At 47.2% G+C, this 22500-nt stretch overlaps 1 protein-coding gene across 4 annotated transcripts in view; it reads left to right on the top strand.

The window, feature by feature from the left end:
- LOC135538342 (fibroblast growth factor receptor substrate 2-like) overlaps nt 1-22500 on the top strand; it is a 78580-nt gene that overhangs the window by 46568 nt on the left and 9512 nt on the right. For 2 of the 4 annotated variants that reach the window (XM_064964262.1, XM_064964263.1), the window contains 3 exons: nt 15538-15642; nt 17329-17417; nt 20171-20357. In XM_064964262.1, coding sequence (XP_064820334.1) covers nt 17355-17417; nt 20171-20357 — 250 coding nt within the window. In that variant the 5' untranslated portion in view covers nt 15538-15642; nt 17329-17354. Of the gene's footprint in view, nt 1-13383; nt 13466-15537; nt 15643-17328; nt 17418-20170; nt 20860-22500 lie in introns of those variants that run through there. The other 2 variants (XM_064964264.1, XM_064964265.1) reach the window with 2 other exon arrangements.

Genomic DNA, 22500 nt, shown 5'->3' with positions numbered 1-22500 from the left:
AGTTAAAAACAAGTACTGTGCATAACAACCACCAGCTAGGGACCCTTTTAATTCAAACCCATCCATCCAAGATGCATGTTTTGTGTTTGCAATGTAGGGTAATGTCTCCTTGGCCTCCTTGCAGTAATAATGAAGTGAATATGTGCATCAGAGGTTAGTGTAGTTAAACCTCCTTTTAACCTTGTTAATGGATCCAAGTGTCTTGTTTTCTAGTAGATGTTGTTCTGTTACTGTAACGTCAAGTCTGGGCCTCCCACTGTTCTGATGGGACATTATAAACATCACTGTAACGTCAAGTCTGGGCCTCCCACTGTTCTGATGGGACATTATAAACATCACTGTAATGTCAAGTCTGGGCCTCCCACTGTTCTGATGAGACATTATAAACATCACTGTAATGTCTGGACCTCCCACTGTTCTGATGGGACATTATAAACATCACTGTAATGTCTGGACCTCCAACTGTTCTGATGGGACATTATAAACATCACTGTAATGTCTGGACCTCCCACTGTTCTGATGGGACATTATAAACATCACTGTAATGTCTGGACCTCCCACTGTTCTGATGGGACATTATAAACATCTCTGTAATGTCTGGACCTCCCACTGTTCTGATGAGACATTATAAACATCACTGTAATGTCTGGACCTCCCACTGTTCTGATGGGACATTATAAACATCACTGTAATGTCTGGACCTCCAACTGTTCTGATGGGACATTATAAACATCACTGTAATGTCTGGACCTCCCACTGTTCTGATGGGACATTATAAACATCACTGTAATGTCTGGACCTCCCACTGTTCTGATGGGACATTATAAACATCACTGTAATGTCTGGACCTCCCACTGTTCTGATGGGACATTATAAACATCACTGTAATGTCTGGGCCTCCCACTGTTCTGATGAGACATTATAAACATCACTGTAATGTCTGGACCTCCCACTGTTCTGATGGGACATTATAAACATCACTGTAATGTCTGGACCTCCCACTGTTCTGATGAGACATTATAAACATCACTGTAATGTCTGGACCTCCCACTGTTCTGATGGGACATTATAAACATCACTGTAATGTCTGGACCTCCCACTGTTCTGATGAGACATTATAAACATCACTGTAATGTCTGGACCTCCCACTGTTCTGATGAGACATTATAAACATCACTGTAATGTCTGGACCTCCCACTGTTCTGATGAGACATTATAAACATCACTGTAATGTCTGGACCTCCCACTGTTCTGATGAGACATTATAAACATCACTGTAATGTCTGGACCTCCCACTGTTCTGATGAGACATTATAAACATCACTGTAATGTCTGGACCTCCCACTGTTCTGATGGGACATTATAAACATCACCTACTGTTTAAAGGGTTAATCTGGGTTTGGTACATCCATTTTTTAAAAACATTTAAATTATTTCTATATTAGGTGGCGTTGTTTCTTGAAGAATGTAAGGTATAAATGCCGATCACTCAGTTGTTTGCAAGTGGCTGGGTTGACTTGTTATTTTTCAAATCCTAGATTGCCCCTTTTAAAGGATCAAATGTTTATTTTTAGTCTTGGAGTGCAGGCATGAATCCCTAATGCCCTTTAAATGAGTAGACCTGATGTTGATTGAAACTCTCCATTTTGTTTTCACTGTGTACCTCCCTGATGGGGCGGCCTAACTCAGAGAGGTTTAGATTGTGTTAGTGTATAATCAGCACGTGTGTGTGACAGGAAGCCTGCTCCTGTGTGTGTGTGTGTGTGTGTGTGTGTGTGTGTGTGTGTGTGTGTGTGTGTGTGTGTGTGTGTGTGTGTGTGTGTGTGTGTGTGTGTGTGTGTGTGTGTGAAGTTGTGTCAAGGGGCCCCAGTAAGGGCAGGAATAATATTCATAAGCAGTCACTACCTACACACACACACACACACACACACACACACACACACACACACACACACACACACACACACACACACACTTCTCTGCCCTCGGGATAATCTACCCCTCTGTTTGTTTTTACAAAAATGTTTTACTCAGACAAAATCTATCTGCTACATCTCTCTCTCTCTCTCTGTCTCTCTCTCTCTCTGTCTCTCTCTCTCTCTCTGTCTCTCTCTCTCTCTCTCTCTCTCTGTCTCTCTCTCTCTCTGTCTCTCTCTCTCTCTCTCTCTCTCTCTGTCTCTCTCTCTCTCTCTGTCTCTCTCTCTCTCTCTCTCTGTCTCTCTCTCTCTCTCTCTCTCTCTCTGTCTCTCTCTCTCTCTGTCTCTCTCTCTCTCTCTCTCTCTCTCTCTCTCTGTCTCTCTCTCTCTCTCTCTCTCTCTCTGTCTCTCTCTCTCTCTCTCTCTCTCTGTCTCTCTCTCTCTCTCTCTCTGTCTCTCTCTCTGTCTCTCTCTCTCTGTCTCTCTGTCTCTCTCTCTCTCTCTGTCTCTCTCTCTCTCTCTGTCTCTCTCTCTCTGTCTCTCTCTCTCTCTCTGTCTCTCTCTGTCTCTCTCTCTCTCTGTCTCTCTCTCTCTCTCTCTCTCTCTCTCTCTCTCTCTCTCTCTCTCTCTCTCTCTCTCTCTCTGCCAGTTCTCTTCTCTACCACAAGGTCAGCTGAGTGGGTGAAAATGTTTTTGTTAGTTGTTTTAAGCAGTCATTCTCCCTCCAGTGAGTCAACGGCAGGCTGGCGTTGTGGAGGCCTAGTCCACGTTCTAATGCTCCGTGTGTTTGACGGGGTTGGAATGAGGGGGATTGTGTTCATAACGATACAGGGTGCAGAACACTACCAGTAGACTAACAGCTACAGTCCTCTCTAGCTCCGCCTCTTCCTCCCCTTCACCTCTCTCTGTTGGTACTCTCATGTTTTCTCCCACATTCTCTTGGCCGTTATCCACAGAAATGGAGCTGGTAGTCGATGGTGTTGAGAAGTTGTGTTAGTTGCTAACATTCTTCAACGGTAGCCTATATTGGTGTTTGCACTAACTCCCCCACTACCCTTCAGTTGCTACTTGGCTGTGTGCCATCCCGGCCTGCCTTTCTGCTGAAGACGTGTAGGTGTGCTGGGCAGGGTGACTCGTCCAGGGGCCCCCGGCTAAGAATAGGCCAGGAAGGAATGTGACAGCCATGAAGATCCTTCATCTGAGAGAGACGGCGGGGGGAGAGATGGAGGGAGAGAGGAAGGGAGGGAGAGAGGGAGGGAGAGAGAGAAAGAACGGTCAGATAAGGTTGGGGTCTAGCTGAGGGTAAACAGCCTCAAGGGAACTTCAGACACACACAGCAAGCTGAACTGACCGTCCACACTCTCTCTGTGTCTTTCGCTCTCTCTCGGTCTCTTGGTCTCTGTGTGTGGTTCTCTCGGTCTTTGTGTGTGGTTCTCTCGGTCTCTGTGTGTGGTTCACTCTCTGTCTCTCGGTCTCTGTGTGTGGTTCCCTCTCTGTCTCTCGGTCTCTGTGTGGTTCTCTCTCTCTCTCTGTCTCTTTGTGTGCGGTTCTCTCTGTCTCTGTGTGCGGTTCTCTCTCTATTTCTCTGTCTCTTTGTGTGCGGTTCTCTCTATCTCTGTGTGTGGTTCTCTCTCTATCTCTCGATCTCTCTGTCTCTGTGTGTGGTTCTCTCTCTGTCGCTCTGTCTCTGTGTGTGGTTCTCTCTCTGTCGCTCTGTCTCTGTGTGGTTCTCTCGCTGTCTCTTGGTCTCTCTGTCTCTGTGTGTGGTTCTCTCTTTGTTTCTGTTGCTCGGTCTCTTTGTCTCTGTGTGTGGTTCTCTGTCTCTGTGTGTGGTTCTCTCTCTCTGTCTGTGTGTGGTTCTCTCTCTGTCTCTCAGTCTCTCTGTCTGTGTGTGGTTCTCTGTCTGTGTGTTGTTCTCTCTCTGTGTCTGTGTGTGGTTCTCTGTCTCTACGTGTGGTTCTGTCTCTGTGTGTGGTTCTCTCTCTGTCTCTGTGTGTGGTTCTCTCTCTGTCTCTGTGTGTGGTTCTCTCTCCTCCATCCATCCCCTCTGCTCATGGAGAGTAGAACTCAGAACAAAGCACTGCCCGTCAGGCCCTTTGCCTTGCTGGGTAAAAAAAGCAGAGACCAGAGATGGTTCACATGTCAGACAGAGAGACACCATGGTGTTTATGTTTGATCTCTTTCTAGAGAAAGAGAGGAGGGGGGGGTAGAGGGAGAGAGAAGTAGAGAGGGAAATTGAAGGAGAGAGGACTGAGGGACAGAGAGAGGACTAAGGAGGGACAGAGGGAAGGAGAGAGGACTAAGGAGGGACTGAGAGAGGACTAAGGAGGGACTGAGAGAGGACTAAGGAGGGACAGAGGGAGGACTAAGGAGAGACAGAGGGAAGAAGAGAGGACTAAGGAGGGACTGAGAGAGGACTAAGGAGGGACTGAGGGAGGACTAAGGAGAGACAGAGGGAAGAAGAGAGGACTAAGGAGGGACTGAGAGAGGACTAAGGAGGGACAGAGAGAGGACTAAGGAGGGACAGAGAGAGGACTAAGGAGGGACCGAGGGAAGGAGAGAGGACTAAGGAGGGACAGAGAGAGGACTAAGGAGGGACCGAGGGAAGGAGAGAGGACTAAGGAGGGACAGAGGGAAGGAGAGAGGACTAAGGAGGGACAGAGAGAGGACTAAGGAGGGACAGAGAGAGGACTAAGGAGGGACAGAGGGACAGAGAGAGGACTAAGGAGGGACAGAGGGAAGGAGAGAGGACTAAGGAGGGACAGAGAGAGGACTAAGGAGGGACAGAGAGAGGACTAAGGAGGGACAGAGGGAAGGAGAGAGGACTAAGGAGGGACAGAGAGAGGACTAAGGAGGGACAGAGAGAGGACTAAGGAGGGACAGAGAGAGGACTAAGGAGGGACAGAGAGAGGACTAAGGAGGGACAGAGAGGACTAAGGAGGGACAGAGAGAGGACTAAGGAGGGACAGAGAGAGGACTAAGGAGGGACAGAGAGAGGACTAAGGAGGGACAGAGAGAGGACTAAGGAGGGACAGAGAGAGGACTAAGGAGGGACAGAGGGAAGGGAGAGAGGACTAAGCATGGCCAGCCTCTCTACATTCATTATGGAAGTATGTACTGTAGCTTGGAGACTGTGGGCAAGTGTTATTTGTCACATGCTTCCTGAACGACCGGTGTAGACTTACAGTGACATGCTTCCTAAACAACCGGTGTAGACTAACAGTGACATGCTTCCTGAACAACCGGTGTAGACTAACAGTGACATGCTTCCTAAACAACCGGTGTAGACTAACAGTGACATGCTTCCTAAACAACCGGTGTAGACTAACTGTGACATGCTTCCTAAACAACCGGTGTAGACTAACAGTGACATGCTTCCTAAACAACCGGTGTAGACTAACAGTGACATGCTTCCTAAACAACCGGTGTAGACTAACAGTGACATGCTTCCTGAACAACCGGTGTAGACTAACAGTGACATGCTTCCTAAACAACCGGTGTAGACTAACAGTGACATGCTTCCTAAACAACCGGTGTAGACTAACAGTGACATGCTTCCTAAACAACCGGTGTAGACTAACAGTGACATGCTTCCTAAACAACCGGTGTAGACGAACAGTGACATGCTTCCTAAACAACCGGTGTAGACGAACAGTGACATGCTTCCTAAACAACCGGTGTAGACTAACAGTGACATGCTTCCTAAACAACCGGTGTAGACTAACAGTGACATGCTTCCTAAACAACCGGTGTAGACTAACAGTGACATGCTTCCTAAACAACGGGTGTAGACTAACAGTGACATGCTTCCTGAACAACCGGTGTAGACTAACAGTGACATGCTTCCTAAACAACCGGTGTAGACTAACAGTGACATGCTTCCTAAACAACCGGTGTAGACTAACAGTGACATGCTTCCTAAACAACCGGTGTAGACTAACAGTGACATGCTTCCTAAACAACCGGTGTAGACTAACAGTGACATGCTTCCTAAACAACCGGTGTAGACTAACAGTGACATGCTTCCTAAACAACCGGTGTAGACTAACAGTGACATGCTTCCTAAACAACCGGTGTAGACTAACAGTGACATGCTTCCTAAACAACCGGTGTAGACTAACAGTGACATGCTTCCTAAACAACCGGTGTAGACTAACAGTGACATGCTTCCTAAACAATCGGTGTAGACTAACAGTGACATGCTTCCTAAACAACCGGTGTAGACTAACAGTGACATGCTTCCTAAACAACCGGTGTAGACTAACAGTGACATGCTTCCTAAACAACCGGTGTAGACTAACAGTGACATGCTTCCTAAACAACCGGTGTAGACTAACAGTGACATGCTTCCTGAATAACCGGTGTAGACTAACAGTGACATGCTTCCTAAACAACCGGTGTAGACTAACAGTGACATGCTTCCTAAACAACCGGTGTAGACTAACAGTGACATGCTTCCTAAACAACCAGTGTAGACTAACAGTGACATGCTTCCTAAACAACCGGTGTAGACTAACAGTGACTTACTGCTTACTGACGGGTCCTTTTCCAACAATGCAGCGTTACAGATAAAATAGGAAATAGGGTACAGGAAGTACCAGTACTGAGTCAATGTGCAGGGGCATGACTATATACAGGAAGTACCAGTACTGAGTCAATGTGCAGGGCCATGACTATATACCTGAAGTACCAGTACTGACTCAATGTGCAGGGGTATGAGGTAATAACATGGTTATATACAGGAAGTACCAGTACTGAGTCAATGCAGGGGTATGAGGTAATAACATGGTTATGTACAGGAAGTACCAGTACTGAGTCAATGCAGGGGTATGAGGTAATAACATGGCTATATACAGGAAGTACCAGTACTGAGTCAATGCAGGGGTATGAGGTAATAACATGGCTATATACAGGAAGTACCAGTACTGAGTCAATGCAGGGGTATGAGGTAATAACATGGCTATATACAGGAAGTACCAGTACTGAGTTGATGTGTTGGGGTATGAGGTAATAACATGGCTATATACAGGAAGTACCAGTACTGAGTCAATGCAGGGGTATGAGGTAATAACATGGCTATATACAGGAAGTACCAGTACTGAGTCAATGTGCAGGGGTATGAGGTAATAACATGGTTATATACAGGAAGTACCAATACTGAGTCAATGTGCAGGGGTATGAGGTAATAACATGGTTATATACAGGAAGTACCAGGTAATAACATGACTATATACAGGAAGTACCAATTCTGAGTCAATGCAGGGGTATGAGGTAATTGAGGTTGATATGTACATTTAAATAGGGGTAAAGTGACGAGGCAACAGGATAGATAATAGACGGTAGCAGCCTTGTGTGTGTGGCGGCAGTGTGCATGTAGGTAGAGTCCGGTGAGTAGGTAGAGTCCGGTGAGTAGGTAGAGTCCGGTGAGTAGGTAGAGTCCGGTGAGTAGGTAGAGTCCGGTGAGTAGGTAGAGTCCGGAGAGTAGGTAGAGTCCGGTGAGTAGGTAGAGTCCGGTGAGTAGGTAGAGTCCGGAGAGTAGGTAGAGTCCGGAGATTAGGTAGAGTCCGGCGAGTAGGTAGAGTCCGGCGAGTAGGTAGAGTCCGGCGAGTAGGTAGAGTCCGGCGAGTAGGTAGAGTCCGGCGAGTAGGTAGAGTCCGGCGAGTAGGTAGAGTCCGGCGAGTAGGTAGAGTCCGGCGAGTAGGTAGAGTCCGGCGAGTGTGGGTAGAGTCCGGCGAGTGTGGGTAGAGTCCGGCGAGTGTGGGTAGAGTCCGGCGAGTGTGGGTAGAGTCCGGCGAGTGTGGGTAGAGTCCGGCGAGTGTGGGTAGAGTCCGGCGAGTGTGGGTAGAGTCCGGCGAGTGTGGGTAGAGTCCGGCGAGTGTGGGTAGAGTCCGGCGAGTGTGGGTGGAGTCCAGCGAGTGTGGGTGGAGTCCAGTGAGTTCTCTAGTCTATTTGCGTCATGTGGTTTCTCTAGTCTAGTTGCATCATGTGGTTTCTCTAGTCTAGAGTCCGGTGAGTAGGTAGAGTCCAGCGAGTGTGGGTAGAGTCCAGCGAGTGTGGGTAGAGTCCAGCGAGTGTGGGTAGAGTCCAGCGAGTGTGGGTAGAGTCCAGCGAGTGTGGGTAGGGTGTGAACTTTTCTCTAGGTACAGGTCTAGGATCAGATCAGATCCCCCTCCCCCAATCCTAACATTAACCATTAGTGGGGAAAATGCTAAACAGACCCAGGATTAGTGTCTAGAGGTAATTTCACCTACCAGCCAGAGAAGCCAGGACTTCCCCCCCAGTCAGGTGAGTCTGTTGGTTGGAGGCAGCGCCTGGTGGTATGGCACAGAGCTGTGTGTGTGTGTGTGCGTGTGTGTGTGTGTGTGTGTGATACTGCATGTACGCAGGCGCATGTAGATTTGGTGTCCTCCCCCTCTACATGTAGATTTGGTGTCTTCCCTCTCTACATGTGGATTTGGTGTCCTCCCCCTCTACATGTGGGGGCGTCAAGGTTCATGAAGGATTTGTTTTCATTTCTGTCAGCCTACAGGAAGCCTTCTAAACGGTTGATCATTTATCCTGTTCTCTCTCTCACACACACACACACACACACACACACACACACACACACACACACACACACACACACACACACACACACACACACACACACACACACACACGCACACACACGCACACTGTTAAGACAACACTCTCTGGTTCTATAATCACTCATTGTTTACTACGTAGTGGAAACCACCCACCCAGAGTATTTGGTTGTTGTCACGGTGATGGTGAGACTTTAAATGGTAATAGTCTGTCTGGCTGCTTTGTCTGGGTAACCTGAGACCTTGAGGGAACCAGGTTACCTGATAACTGGACTGCTTTGTCTGTGTAACCTGACACCTTGATGGAACCAGGTTACCTGATCAGCTGCTTTGTCTGGGTAACCTGAGACCTTGAGGGAACCAGGTTACCTGATTGGCTGCTTTGTCTGGGTAACCTGAGACCTTGAGGGAACCAGGTTACCTGATAACTGGACTGCTTTGTCTGGGTAACCTGACACCTTGAGGGAACCAGGTTACCTGATCAGCTGCTTTGTCTGGGTAACCTGACACCTTGAGGGAACCAGGTTACCTGATAACTGGACTGCTTTGTCTGGGTAACCTGACACCTTGAGGGAACCAGGTTACCTGATCAGCTGCTTTGTCTGGGTAACCTGACACCTTGAGGGAACCAGGTTACCTGATAACTGGACTGCTTTGTCTGGGTAACCTGACACCTTGAGGGAACCAGGTTACCTGATCAGCTGCTTTGTCTGGGTAACCTGAGACCTTGAGGGAACCAGGTTACCTGATTGGCTGCTTTGTCTGGGTAACCTGACACCTTGATGGAACCAGGTTACCTGATCAGCTGCTTTGTCTGGGTAACCTGAGACCTTGAGGGAACCAGGTTACCTGATTGGCTGCTTTGTCTGGGTAACCTGAGACCTTGAGGGAACCAGGTTACCTGATAACTGGACTGCTTTGTCTGGGTAACCTGACACCTTGATGGAACCAGGTTACCTGATAACTGGACTGCTTTGTCTGGGTAACCTGACACCTTGAGGGAACCAGGTTACCTGATAACTGGACTGCTTTGTCTGGGTAACCTGACACCTTGAGGGAACCAGGTTACCTGATCAGCTGCTTTGTCTGTGTAACCTGACACCTTGAGGGAACCAGGTTACCTGATAACTGGACTGCTTTGTCTGGGTAACCTGACACCTTGAGGGAACCAGGTTACCTGATCAGCTGCTTTGTCTGTGTAACCTGACACCTTGATGGAACCAGGTTACCTGATCAGCTGCTTTGTCTGGGTAACCTGAGACCTTGAGGGAACCAGGTTACCTGATTGGCTGCTTTGTCTGGGTAACCTGAGACCTTGAGGGAACCAGGTTACCTGATCAGCTGCTTTGTCTGGGTAACCTGACACCTTGAGGGAACCAGGTTACCTGATAGCTGGGCTTAGCTGGGTTGTGTCATGTAGCTAGTCACTCATTTCAATGTGTTCCAGTAAATCACTGTAGCTCCAAATCTTAAATCATCTTGTTGTATCATATCAAATAAACAGATGTTTAACTGTCCATTGTTGGGTTGTGTGGAATTATATTTGTGTGTGTGTGTGTGTGTGTGTGTATGTGTGTGTGTGTGTGTGTGTGTGTGTGTGTGTGTGTGTGTGGTGTGTGTGTGGTGTGTGTGTGTTATCAATCCCTAATGTGTCCAAGGCCTTTCTGTCAGCAGAGAGACTGCCTCTACAACCTATTTCTGAAAGTAGGTTCGTTTCAAATGTAGGTTCTAATATGGAGCTAGTGGTTGCGTGTGTAGGTTCTAATATGGAGCTAGTGGTTCTCTGTATGTAGGTTCTAATATGGAGCTAAAGGTTCTCTGTGCGTAGGTTCTAATATGGAGTTAGTGGTTCTCTGTGTGTAGGTTCTAATATGGAGCTAGAGGTTCTCTGTGCGTAGGTTCTAATATGGAGCTAGTGGTTCTCTGTGTGTAGGTTCTAATATGGAGCTAGTGGTTCTCTGTGTGTAGGTTCTAATATGGAGCTAGTGGTTCTCTGTGCGTAGGTTCTAATATGGAGCTAGTGGTTCTCTGTGCGTAGGTTCTAATATGGAGCTAGTGGTTCTCCGTGTGTAGGTTCTAATATGGAGCTAAAGGTTCTCTGTGTGTAGGTTCTAATATGGAGCTAGAGGTTCTCTGTGCGTAGGTTCTAATATGGAGCTAGTGGTTCTCTGTGTGTATGTTCTAATATGGAGCTAGTGGTTCTCTGTGTGTAGGTTCTAATATGGAGCTAAAGATTCTCTCTGCGTAGGTTCTAATATGAGGCTAGTGGTTCTCTGTGCGTAGGTTCTAATATGGAGCTAGAGGTTCTCTGTACGTAGGTTCTAATATGGAGCTAGAGGTTCTCTGTGTGTAGGTTCTAATATGGAGCTAGTGGTTCTCTGTACGTAGGTTCTGATATGGAGCTAGTGGTTCTCTGTACGTAGGTTCTAATATGGAGCTAGTGGTTCTCTGTACATAGGTTCTAATATGGAGCTAGAGGTTCTCTGTACGTAGGTTCTAATATGGAGCTAGTGGTTCTCTGTGTGTAGGTTCTAATATGGAGCTAGTGGTTCTCTGTATGTAGGTTCTAATATGGAGCTAGTGGTTCTCTGTACGTAGGTTCTAATATGGAGCTAGTGGTTCTCTGTACGTAGGTTCTAATATGGAGCTAGAGGTTCTCTGTACGTAGGTTCTAATATGGAGCTAGTGGTTCTCTGTACGTAGGTTCTAATATGGAGCTAGAGGTTCTCTGTACGTAGGTTCTAATATGGAGCTAGAGGTTCTCTGTATGTAGGTTCTAATATGGAGCTAGTGGTTCTCTGTACGTAGGTTCTAATATGGAGCTAGTGGTTCTCTGTACGTAGGTTCTAATATGGAGCTAGAGGTTCTCTGTACGTAGGTTCTAATATGGAGCTAGTGGTTCTCTGTACGTAGGTTCTAATATGGAGCTAGAGGTTCTCTGTACGTAGGTTCTAATATGGAGCTAGAGGTTCTCTGTACGTAGGTTCTAATATGGAGCTAGTGGTTCTCTGTGTGTAGGTTCTAATATGGAGCTAGAGGTTCTCTGTGTGTAGGTTCTAATATGGAGCTAGAGGTTCTCTGTACGTAGGTTCTAATATGGAGCTAGAGGTTCTCTGTGTGTAGGTTCTAATATGGAGCTAGAGGTTCTCTGTACGTAGGTTCTAATATGGAGCTAGAGGTTCTCTGTACGTAGGTTCTAATATGGAGCTAGTGGTTCTCTGTGTGTAGGATCTAATATGGAGCTAGAGGTTCTCTGTGTGTAGGTTCTAATATGGAGCTAGAGGTTCTCTGTACGTAGGTTCTAATATGGAGCTAGAGGTTCTCTGTACGTAGGTTCTAATATGGAGCTAGAGGTTCTCTGTACTTAGGTTCTAATATGGAGCTAGAGGTTCTCTGTACGTAGGTTCTAATATGGAGCTAGAGGTTCTCTGTGTGTAGGTTCTAATATGGAGCTAGAGGTTCTCTGCACGTAGGTTCTAATATGGAGCTAGAGGTTCTCTGTACGTAGGTTCTAATATGGAGCTAGTGGTTCTCCGTGTGTAGGTTCTAATATGGAGCTATAGGTTCTCTGTACGTAGGTTCTAATATGGAGCTAGAGGTTCTCTGTACGTAGGTTCTAATATGGAGCTAGTGGTTCTCCGTGTGTAGGTTCTAATATGGAGCTATAGGTTCTCTGTACGTAGGTTCTAATATGGAGCTAGAGGTTCTCTGTACGTAGGTTCTAATATGGAGCTAGTGGTTCTCTGTACGTAGGTTCTAATATGGAGCTAGAGGTTCTCTGTACGTAGGTTCTAATATGGAGCTAGAGGTTCTCTGTACGTAGGTTCTAATATGGAGCTAGAGGTTCTCTGTATGTAGGTTCTAATATGGAGCTAGTGGTTCTCTGTACGTAGGTTCTAATATGGAGCTAGAGGTTCTCTGTACGTAGGTTCTAATATGGAGCTAGAGGTTCTCTGTACGTAGGTTCTAATATGGAGCTAGAGGTTCTCTGTACGTAGGTTCTAATATGGAGCTAGTGGTTCTCTGTACGTAGGTTCTAATATGGAGCTAGAGGTTCTCTGTACGTAGGTTCTAATATGGAGCTAGAGTTTCTCTGTACGTAGGTTCTAATATGGAGCTAGAGGTTCTCTGTACGTAGGTTCTAATATGGAGCTAGTGGTTCTCTGTACGTAGGTTCTAATATGGAGCTAGGGGTTCTCGGTACGTAGGTTCTAATATGGAGCTAGAGGTTCTCTGTACGTAGGTTCTAATATGGAGCTAGAGGTTCTCTGTGCGTAGGTTCTAATATGGAGCTAGAGGTTCTCTGTACGTAGGTTCTAATATGGAGCTAGAGGTTCTCTGTACGTAGGTTCTAATATGAAGCTAGAGGTTCTCTGTACGTAGGTTCTAATATGGAGCTAGAGGTTCTCTGTACGTAGGTTCTAATATGGAGCTAGAGGTTCTCTGTACGTCTGCCTCAGAGTGCTGAAGGAAGACACAATGGCCGCCTTGGCAAATTCTTTTTTGTTTTATGAAAGATTGAGTAGGCAGATATAGCCTGGAGCGCGCACACACACACACACACACACACACACACACACACACACACACACACACACACACACACACACACACACACACGGCTGCTTGTACAAACACACACACAGATACGTATATGCACGCACGCATACACACACGTATACACACACACACACACACACGGCTGCTTGTACACACACACACACACACACACACACACAGAATCTTGACGCCCCATTTATCTGGTTAATACTCTCTACCGTCGCTCAGGTATCAGCCAGCCAGTCAGTCAGCCCCCATCGTCAACACAGACTCTATATGTTTTGATTTGTATTGCCCCACCCTCCTCTTCTCACCTGCAGCACACCTCCTCTTCACTGTCATCTCGTCTTCTCTGTTACCCGGCATGGAGCTCAGTGTCAAGACCGAGCAGGGTTCTGTGAGGTGACTTCATCTCTCTGTCTTTCTCTCTCTCTCGGTCTCTGTTTCTGTCCCTCCCTCTCTCTCCCTCTCTGTCTCTGTCCCTCCCTCTCTGTCTCTCTGTCCCTCCCTCTCTGTCTCTCTCTGTGTTTGTCTCTCCCTCTGTCTCTCACTCTGTCTCTCCCTCTGTCTCTCTACCTCTCCCTCTCTCTGTCTCTTTCTCCCTCTCTGTCTCTGTCTCTGTCTCTGTCTCTCTCTCTCTGTCTGTTTTGTAAAGCAATGTAGTAATTGCAGCATCCATGCTTTACTCACTACTCTCAGCCTGATCTGAAGTGTGTTGGAGTCCTCTCTCATGTACTGTCATCTGTAGTGTGTTGGAGTCCTCTCTACTAATGTACTGTCATCTATAGTGTGTTGGAGTCCTCTCTACGAATGTACTGTCATCTGTAGTGTGTTGTAGTCCTCTCTACTGGACTGTCATCTGTAGTGTGTTGGAGTCATCTCTACTAATGTACTGTCATCTGTAGTGTGTTGGAGTCCTCTCTACTAATGTACTGTCATCTGTAGTGTGTTGGAGTCCTCTCTACTGGACTGTCATCTGTAGTGTGTTGGAGTCATCTCTACTAATGTACTGTCATCTGTAGTGTGTTGGAGTTCTCTCTGCTAATGTACTGTCATCTGTAGTGTGTTGGAGTCCTCTCTACTAATGTACTGTCATCTGTAGTGTGTTGGAGTCATCTCTACTAATGCACTGTCATCTGTAGTGTGTTGGAGTCCTCTCTAATGTACTGTCATCTGTAGTGTGTTGGAGTCCTCTCTACTAATGTACTGTCATCTGTAGTGTGTTGGAGTTCTCTCTACTAATGTACTGTCATCTATAGTGTGTTGGAGTCCTCTCTAATGTACTGTCATCTGTAGTGTGTTGGAGTCCTCTCTACTGGACTGTCATCTGTAGTGTGTTGTTGTCATCTCTACTAATGTACTGTCATCTGTAGTGTGTTGGAGTCCTCTCTAATGTAGTGTCATCTGTAGTGTGTTGGAGTCCTCTCTACTAATGTACTGTCATCTGTAGTGTGTTGGAGTCCTCTCTACTGGACTGTCATCTGTAGTGTGTTGTTGTCATCTCTACTAATGTACTGTCATCTGTAGTGTGTTGGAGTCCTCTACTAATGTACTGTCATCTGTAGTGTGTTGGAGTCATCTCTACTAATGTACTGTCATCTATAGTGTGTTGGAGTCCTCTCTAATGTAGTGTCATCTGTAGTGTGTTGGAGTCCTCTCTAATGTAGTGTCATCTGTAGTGTGTTGGAGTCCTCTCTACTAATGTACTGTCATCTGTAGTGTGTTGGAGTCCTCTCTACTAATTTACTGTCATCTGTAGTGTGTTGGAGTCCTCTCTACTAATGGACTGTCATCTGTAGTGTGTTGGAGTCCTCTCTAATGTACTGTCATCTGTAGTGTGTTGGAGTCCTCTCTACTGGACTGTCATCTGTAGTGTGTTGGAGTCATCTCTACTAATGTACTGTCATCTGTAGTGTGTTGTAGTCCTCTCTAATGTAGTGTCATCTGTAGTGTGTTGGAGTCCTCTCTAATGTAGTGTCATCTGTAGTGTGTTGGAGTCCTCTCTACTAATGTACTGTCATCTGTAGTGTGTTGTAGTCATCACTACTAATGTACTGTCATCTGTGGTGTGTTGTAGTCATCACTAATGTACTGTCATCTGTGGTGTGTTGTAGTCATCACTAATGTACTGTCATCTGTGGTGTGTTGTAGTCATCACTAATGTAGTGTCATCTGTAGTGTGTTGGAGTCCTCTCTACTAATGTACTGTCATCTGTAGTGTGTTGGAGTCCTCTCTACTAATGTACTGTCATCTATAGTGTGTTGGAGTCCTCTCTAATGTACTGTCATCTGTAGTGTGTTGGAGTCCTCTCTACTAATGTACTGTCATCTATAGTGTGTTGGAGTCCTCTCTACTGGACTGTCATCTGTAGTGTGTTGGAGTCCTCTCTAATGTACTGTCATCTGTAGTGTGTTGGAGTGCATTTGAATGACAAAGCATCCATATTGAATCTCTGTCTCTCTCTCCTCTGCAGGCTGATGTGAGGAGACCATGATGAGGACAGGCCATGGTGAGAAGGTGTGACTCAGGACCCAGTGCTGAGGAGGGCACCTGGAACATTGATGGATACTGGATATAGGTTAGGCCTGTGTGCTATATGTCAATGTCAGCAACTAGCTGGGACTGGATATAGGGGACTAGAGATAGACTAGTAGTGGTTAGATATAGGGCACTAGAGAGACTAGTAGTGGTTAGATATAGGGCACTAGAGAGACTAGTAGTGGTTAGATATAGGGCACTAGAGACAGACTAGTAGTGGTTAGATATAGGGGACTAGAGATAGACTAGTAGTGGTTAGATATAGGGCACTAGATAGACTAGTAGTGGTTAGATATAGGGCACTAGAGAGACTAGTAGTGGTTAGATATAGGGCACTAGAGAGACTAGTAGTGGTTAGATATAGGGCACTAGAGACAGACTAGTAGTGGTTAGATATAGGGGACTATAGATAGATAGACTAGTAGTGGTTAGATATAGGGCACTAGAGAGACTAGTAGTGGTTAGATATAGGGGACTAGAGATAGACTAGTAGTGGTTAGATATAGGTCACTAGAGACAGACTAGTAGTGGTTAGATATAGGTCACTAGAGACAGACTAGTAGTGGTTAGATATAGGGGACTATAGATAGACTAGTAGTGGTTAGATATAGGGCACTAGAGAGACTAGTAGTGGTTAGATATAGGGGACTAGAGAGACTAGTAGTGGTTAGATATAGGGGACTAGAGATAGACTAGTAGTGGTTTGATATAGGTCACTAGAGACAGACTAGTAGTGGTTAGATATAGGGGACTATAGATAGACTAGTAGTGGTTTGATATGGGGCACTATAGATAGACTAGTAGTGGTTAGATATAGGGGAATAGAGACAGACTAGTAGTGGTTAGATATAGGGCACTAGAGACAGACTAGTAGTGGTTAGATATAGGGCACTAGAGAGACTAGTAGTGGTTTGATATAGGGCACTAGAGAGACGAGTAGTGGTTAGATATAGGGGACTAGAGATAGACTAGTAGTGGTTAGATATAGGGGAATAGAGACAGACTAGTAGTGGTTAGATATAGGGGAATAGAGACAGACTAGTAGTGGTTAGATATAGGGGAATAGAGACAGACTAGAAGTGGTTAGATATAGGGGAATAGAGACAGACTAGTAGTGGTTAGATATAGGGGACTAGAGATAGACTAGTAGTGGTTAGATATAGGGGACTAGAGAGACTAGTAGTGGTTAGATATAGGGGACTAGAGAGACTAGTAGTGGTTAGATATAGGGGACTAGAGACAGACTAGTAGTGGTTAGATATAGGTCACTAGAGACAGACTAGTAGTGGTTAGATATAGGGGAATAGAGACAGACTAGTAGTGGTTTGATATAGGGCACTAGAGATAGACTAGTAGTGGTTAGATATAGGATATAAGGGAGTTAGTGTGGTGGTGTTATTACAGCCTGCCCCCTGCTGGCCGTTTTGGGGAAGTACAGCATCATCCTAAGGCAAATGTGTAAAAAAAAAAAAAAAAAAAAGTCATTTACTTACAGTAGTGAGTTCATACATTATCCTACTTTTCGCCGTACTGGTCCCCCATGGGAATCGAACCCACAACCCTGGAGTTGCAAGTACCATGCTGTTAATTTGTCTTGATACCTGTTTGATCTGAAATGCAGACACGTGATGGTAAAGTTTCCAGGGATCCTCACAGTGTCAGCTTGTCCAGGTCGCCGTTCCAGTCTGAGGGATAATGTCTGTGTTGTCTCTCCTCTGTCCTGTAGAGGTCAGATGGTGTTCTGAACGAGACATGGGTAGCTACTGTAGCTGTCCTGACAAAGACTTCGCTGATAAGCATCAGAGCAAATTCAAGGTGGGTCCCCTTCTCTTTTTCCTCTCTGTCTCTGCCTCCTCCCTCCCTCTGCCTCCTCCCTCCCTCTGCCCTCTCCCTCCCCCTGCCTCCTCCCTCCCTCTGCCTCCTCCCTCCCTCTGCCCTCTCCCTCCCCCTGCCCCCTCCCTCCCCCTGCCTCCTCCCTCCCTCTGCCTCCTCCCTCCCTCTGCCTCCTCCCTCCCTCTGCCTCCTCCCTCCCTCTGCCTCCTCCCTCCCTCTGCCCTCTCCCTCCCTCTGCCTCCTCCCTCCCTCTGCCCTCTCCCTCCCCCTGCCTCCTCCCCCCTCTGTTAAAGAACAAAAGGGAAAATAAATAAACATAAATATAGGTTGTATTTACAATGTTGTTTGTTCTTCACTGGTTGACCTTTTCTTGTGGCAACAGGTCACAAATCTTGCTGCTGTGATGTCACACTGTGGTATTTCACCCAGTAGATATGGGAGTTTATAAAAATTGTGTTTGTTTTCAAATTCTTTGTGGATCTGTGTAATCTGAGGGAAATATGTACCTCTAATATGGTCATACATTTGGCAGGAGGTTAGGAAGTGCAGCTCAGTTTCCACATAATTTTGTGGGCAGTGAGCACATAGCCGTTCTCTCTGTCTGTCTGTCTGTCTGTCTGTCTGTCTGTCTGTCTGTCTGTCTGTCTGTCTGTCTGTCTGTCTGTGGATAAGTACCAACTGCCAAGTTTCAACCTAAGACTAGCATGCATACACTCTATTACATTCTTTGTTTTCTTGTCCCTCCCTCCCTCCCTCTCTGTCCCTCCCTCTCTCCGTCCCCCCCCTCTCTGTCCCCCCTCCCTCTCTGTCCCTCCCTCCCTCCCTCTCTCTCTGCCCCCCCTCTCTGTCCCTCCCTCCTCCCTCTCTGCCCCCCCTCTCTGTCCCTCCCTCCCTCCGTCTCCCCCTCTCTGTCCCCCCTCCCTCTCTGTCCCTCCCTCCCTCTCTCTCTGTCCTCCCTCCTCTGTCCCTCCCTCCCTCTCTCTGCCCCCCCCCCTCTCTGTCCCTCCCTCCTCCCTCTCTGCCCCCCCTCTCTGTCCCTCCCTCCCTCCGTCTCCCCCTCTCTGTCCCCCCTCCCTCTCTGTCCCTCCCTCCCTCTCTCTCTGTCCTCCCCCTCTCTGTCCCTCCCTCCCTCTCTCTGCCCCCCCTCTCTGTCCCCCCCCTGTCCTCCCTGTGGTAAAGGATCATTTCTACCTCAGGGTATGTAGTAGTAGTGTTCTAACCAGGGCTTCTACAAGGACAGACAGACTGTCTGCAGTATAGTATGTGTACAGACAGGTACTGTACTGTGTTAGTCAGACCAGACACGGCTTGGCTTTAATGGCCAGCTAGGTTGGATCATGTGATACCAGTAATATAGCAACGGATGACTGGTCTGGTTGTTTCTGACATGTCAAATCATTAACCAGTCAGCCTGACTCTGGCCCTTTGCCTGCGACATAGCTGCTTTTGTCTACTGAGCTGTAGACCTGATGCTAGTGCTACTGCTAACACTGTGCTGTAGACCTGATGCTAGTGCTACTGCTAACACTGTGCTGTAGACCTGATGCTAGTGCTACTGCTAACACTGTGCTGTAGACCTGATGCTAGTGCTACGGCTAACACTGTGCTGTAGACCTGATGCTAGTGCTACTGCTAACACTGTGCTGTAGACCTGATGCTAGTGCTACTGCTAATACTGTGCTGTAGACCTGATGCTAGTGCTACGGCTAACACTGTGCTGCAGACCTGATGCTAGTGCCACTGCTAACACTGTCCTGTAGACCTGATGCTAGTGCTACTGCTAACACTGTGCTGTAGACCTGATGCTAGTGCTACTGCTAACACTGTGCTGTAGACCTGATGCTAGTGCTACTGCTAACACTGTCCTGTAGACCTGATGCTAGTGCTACTGCTAACACTGTGCTGTAGACCTGATGCTAGTGCTACGGCTAACACATGCTGTAGACCTGATGCTAGTGCTACTGCTAACACTGTACGGTACAGGGCTGTGTGGAGTGTTCCCCACGGACTCAGACTATATAGAGGGTCAACTGTTAGAAGAAGCTACAGTAGTAATTCTGATAAACCATTGAATCGGGTCATTCTGTGACCCTGTTAGTAAAACATTCATTAGAGATCACATGGATGGATACTTCAGGGTCTTTCTTCACAAAGTGTAATATGACGTTGAAGTGTCTTGTCACATCCATCCCAAATTGAGACCGAGATTTTCTCATTGTTTATCACAGACTCGTTTCACTGACGGTTTTCTCATCCGTTCCCTCTCTCTCTCTCTCTCTCTCTCTCTCTCTCTCTCTCTCTCTCTCTCTCTCTCTCTCTCTCTCTCTCTCTCTCTCTCTCTCTCTCTCTCTCTCTTTCCCTCTCTCTCTCTCTCTCTCTCTCTCTCTCTCTCTCTCTCTCTCTCTCTCTCTCTCTCTCTCTCTCTCTCTCTCTCTCTCTCTCTCTCTTTCTCTGTCTGTCTGTCTGTCTGTCTGTCTGTCTGTGTCTCTCTCTCTCTCTCTCTCTCTCTCTCTCTCTTTCTCTGTCTGTCTGTCTGTCTGTCTGTCTGTCTGTGTCTCTCTCTCTCTCTCTCTCTCTCTCTCTGTCTCTCTCTCTCTCTCTCTCTCTCTCTCTCTCTTTCTCTGTCTGTCTGTCTGTCTGTCTGTCTGTCTGTCTGTCTGTCTGTCTGTCTGTCTGTTTGTCTGTCTGTGTCTCTCTCTCTCTCTCTCTCTCTCTCTCTCTCCCCCCTCCCCCAGGTGATAAATGTGGATGACGATGGTAACGAGTTGGGCTCAGGCTTGATGGAGCTGACAGAGGAGGAGCTTATCCTCCACACCAGGAAACGTGACACCGTCAAGTGGCCTTACCTCTGTCTGCGTCGCTACGGTTACGACTCCAACCTCTTCTCCTTCGAGAGCGGGCGACGATGCCAGACTGGACAGGGTACGCACTGACCGTCAAATATTGCCTACTTTCTTCTCACATATTATCAATCAATCAAATGTATTTTATAAGGGAACCTCCCGAGTGGTGCAGCGGTCTAAGGCACTGCATCGCAGTGCTTGAGGCGTCACTACAGATCCGGGTTCGATCCTGGGCTGTGCCGCAGCCAGCTGCGACTGGGAGACCCATGAGGCAACGCACAATTGACCTAGCGTTGTCCGGGGTTAGCTGGCCGGGATGTCCGGTTTGGCTGGCCGGGATGTCCTTGTCCCATCGCCCACCAGCGACTCCTGTGGTGGGCCGGGCGCAGTGCACGCTGACACGGTCGCCAGGTGTACGGTGTTTCCTACGGAACGTTGGTGCGGCTGGCTTCCGGGTTAAGCAGGCAGTGAGTCAAGAAGCAGTGCGGCTTGGCAGGGTCGTGTTCCTCGACCTTCGCCTCTCCGTCCCAGGGTTACAGCGATGGGACTGTAACTATCAATTGGATGTCATGTAATTGGGGGTAATAATACAAAAATATAAATGTATTTCATGAGGCCCTTTTCACATCAGCAGCTGTCAGAAATTTCTTTACAGATACCCAGCCTAAAACCCTGAAGAGGCAGAAGTATCTCTCTTCCTCTTCCTCTCTTCATATTAGACTCTATGAACCCTGGACACCTGATAGATACACTGTGTTGTCAGTGTTGTTTTATCAAACTACTCCTGAGGTTGTAGTCAGTGAACTGTGCTGTGAGGTTGTAGTCAGTGAACTGTGCTGTGAGGTTGTAGTCAGTAGTCAGTGAACTGTGCTGTGAGGTTGTAGTCAGTGAACTGTGCTGTGAGGTTGTAGTCAGTGAACTGTGCTGTGAGGTTGTAGTCAGTGAACTGTGCTGTGAGGTTGTAGTCAGTGAACTGTGCTGTGAGGTTGTAGTCAGTAGTCAGTGAACTGTGCTGTGAGGTTGTAGTCAGTGAACTGTGCTGTGAGGTTGTAGTCAGTGAACTGTGCGGTGAGGTTGTAGTCAGTGAACTGTGCTATGAGGTTGTAGTCAGTGAACTGTGCTGAGAGGTTGTAGTCAGTGAACTGTGCTGTGAGGTTGTAGTCAGTGAACTGTGCTGTGAGGTTGTAGTCAGTGAACTGTGCTGTGAGGTTGTAGTCAGTGAACTGTGCTGTGAGGTTGTAGTCAGTGAACTGTGCTGTGAGGTTGTAGTCAGTGAACTGTGCTGTGAGGTTGTAGTCAGTGAACTGTGCTGAGAGGTTGTAGTCAGTGAACTATGCTGAGAGGTTGTAGTCAGTGAACTGTGCTGTGAGGTTGTAGTCAGTGAACTGTGCTGTGAGGTTGTAGTCAGTGAACTGTGCTGTGAGGTTGTAGTCAGTCTGTTTCTGCAGTTGGTAAGACTAGCCTATGCCACCTCAGACCTCTGGCCTGACTGAGTCGGTTTGTGCTGTAATGCCAAAATCCTTGTCACTGCAAACATGTTTGGCTTGGAAATGAGCAATGGAGTTGTCAAGAGCACAAAGAGATCTGGTACATTCTACCAAAGTCCCTCCCCGAGACACAATACTATAGCTGACAAAGTACCCGTAGGGTATAACTGACCCAGTACCAGTATCTGACCCAGTACCTGTAGGGTATATCTGACCCAGTACCTGTAGGGTATAGCTGACCCAGTACCTGTATCTGACCCAGTACCTGTAGGGTATAACTGACCCAGTACCCGTAGGGTATATCTGACCCAGTACCTGTAGGGTATAGCTGACCCAGTACCTGTAGGGTATAGCTGACCCAGTACCTGTAGGGTATACCTGACCCAGTACCTGTATCTGACCCAGTACCTGTAGGGTATAGCTGACCCAGTACCCGTAGGGTTTGCTGACCCAGTACCTGTAGGGTATATCTGACCCAGTACCTGTAGGGTATATCTGACCCAGTACCTGTAGGGTATAGCTGACCCAGTACCTGTAGGGCATATCTGACCCAGTACCTGTAGGGCATATCTGACCCAGTACCTGTAGGGCATATCTGACCCAGTACCTGTAGGTTATAGCTGACCCAGTACCTGTAGGGTATAACTGACCCAGTACCTGTAGGGTATAACTGACCCAGTACCTGTAGGGTATATCTGACCCAGTACCTGTAGGGTATAGCTGACCCAGTACCTG

This window comes from Oncorhynchus masou, unplaced genomic scaffold (assembly GCF_036934945.1).
Source record: "Oncorhynchus masou masou isolate Uvic2021 unplaced genomic scaffold, UVic_Omas_1.1 unplaced_scaffold_942, whole genome shotgun sequence".
Taxonomy (NCBI): Eukaryota; Metazoa; Chordata; class Actinopteri; order Salmoniformes; family Salmonidae; genus Oncorhynchus; species Oncorhynchus masou.
This window is presented reverse-complemented; position numbering and strand designations above follow the sequence as displayed.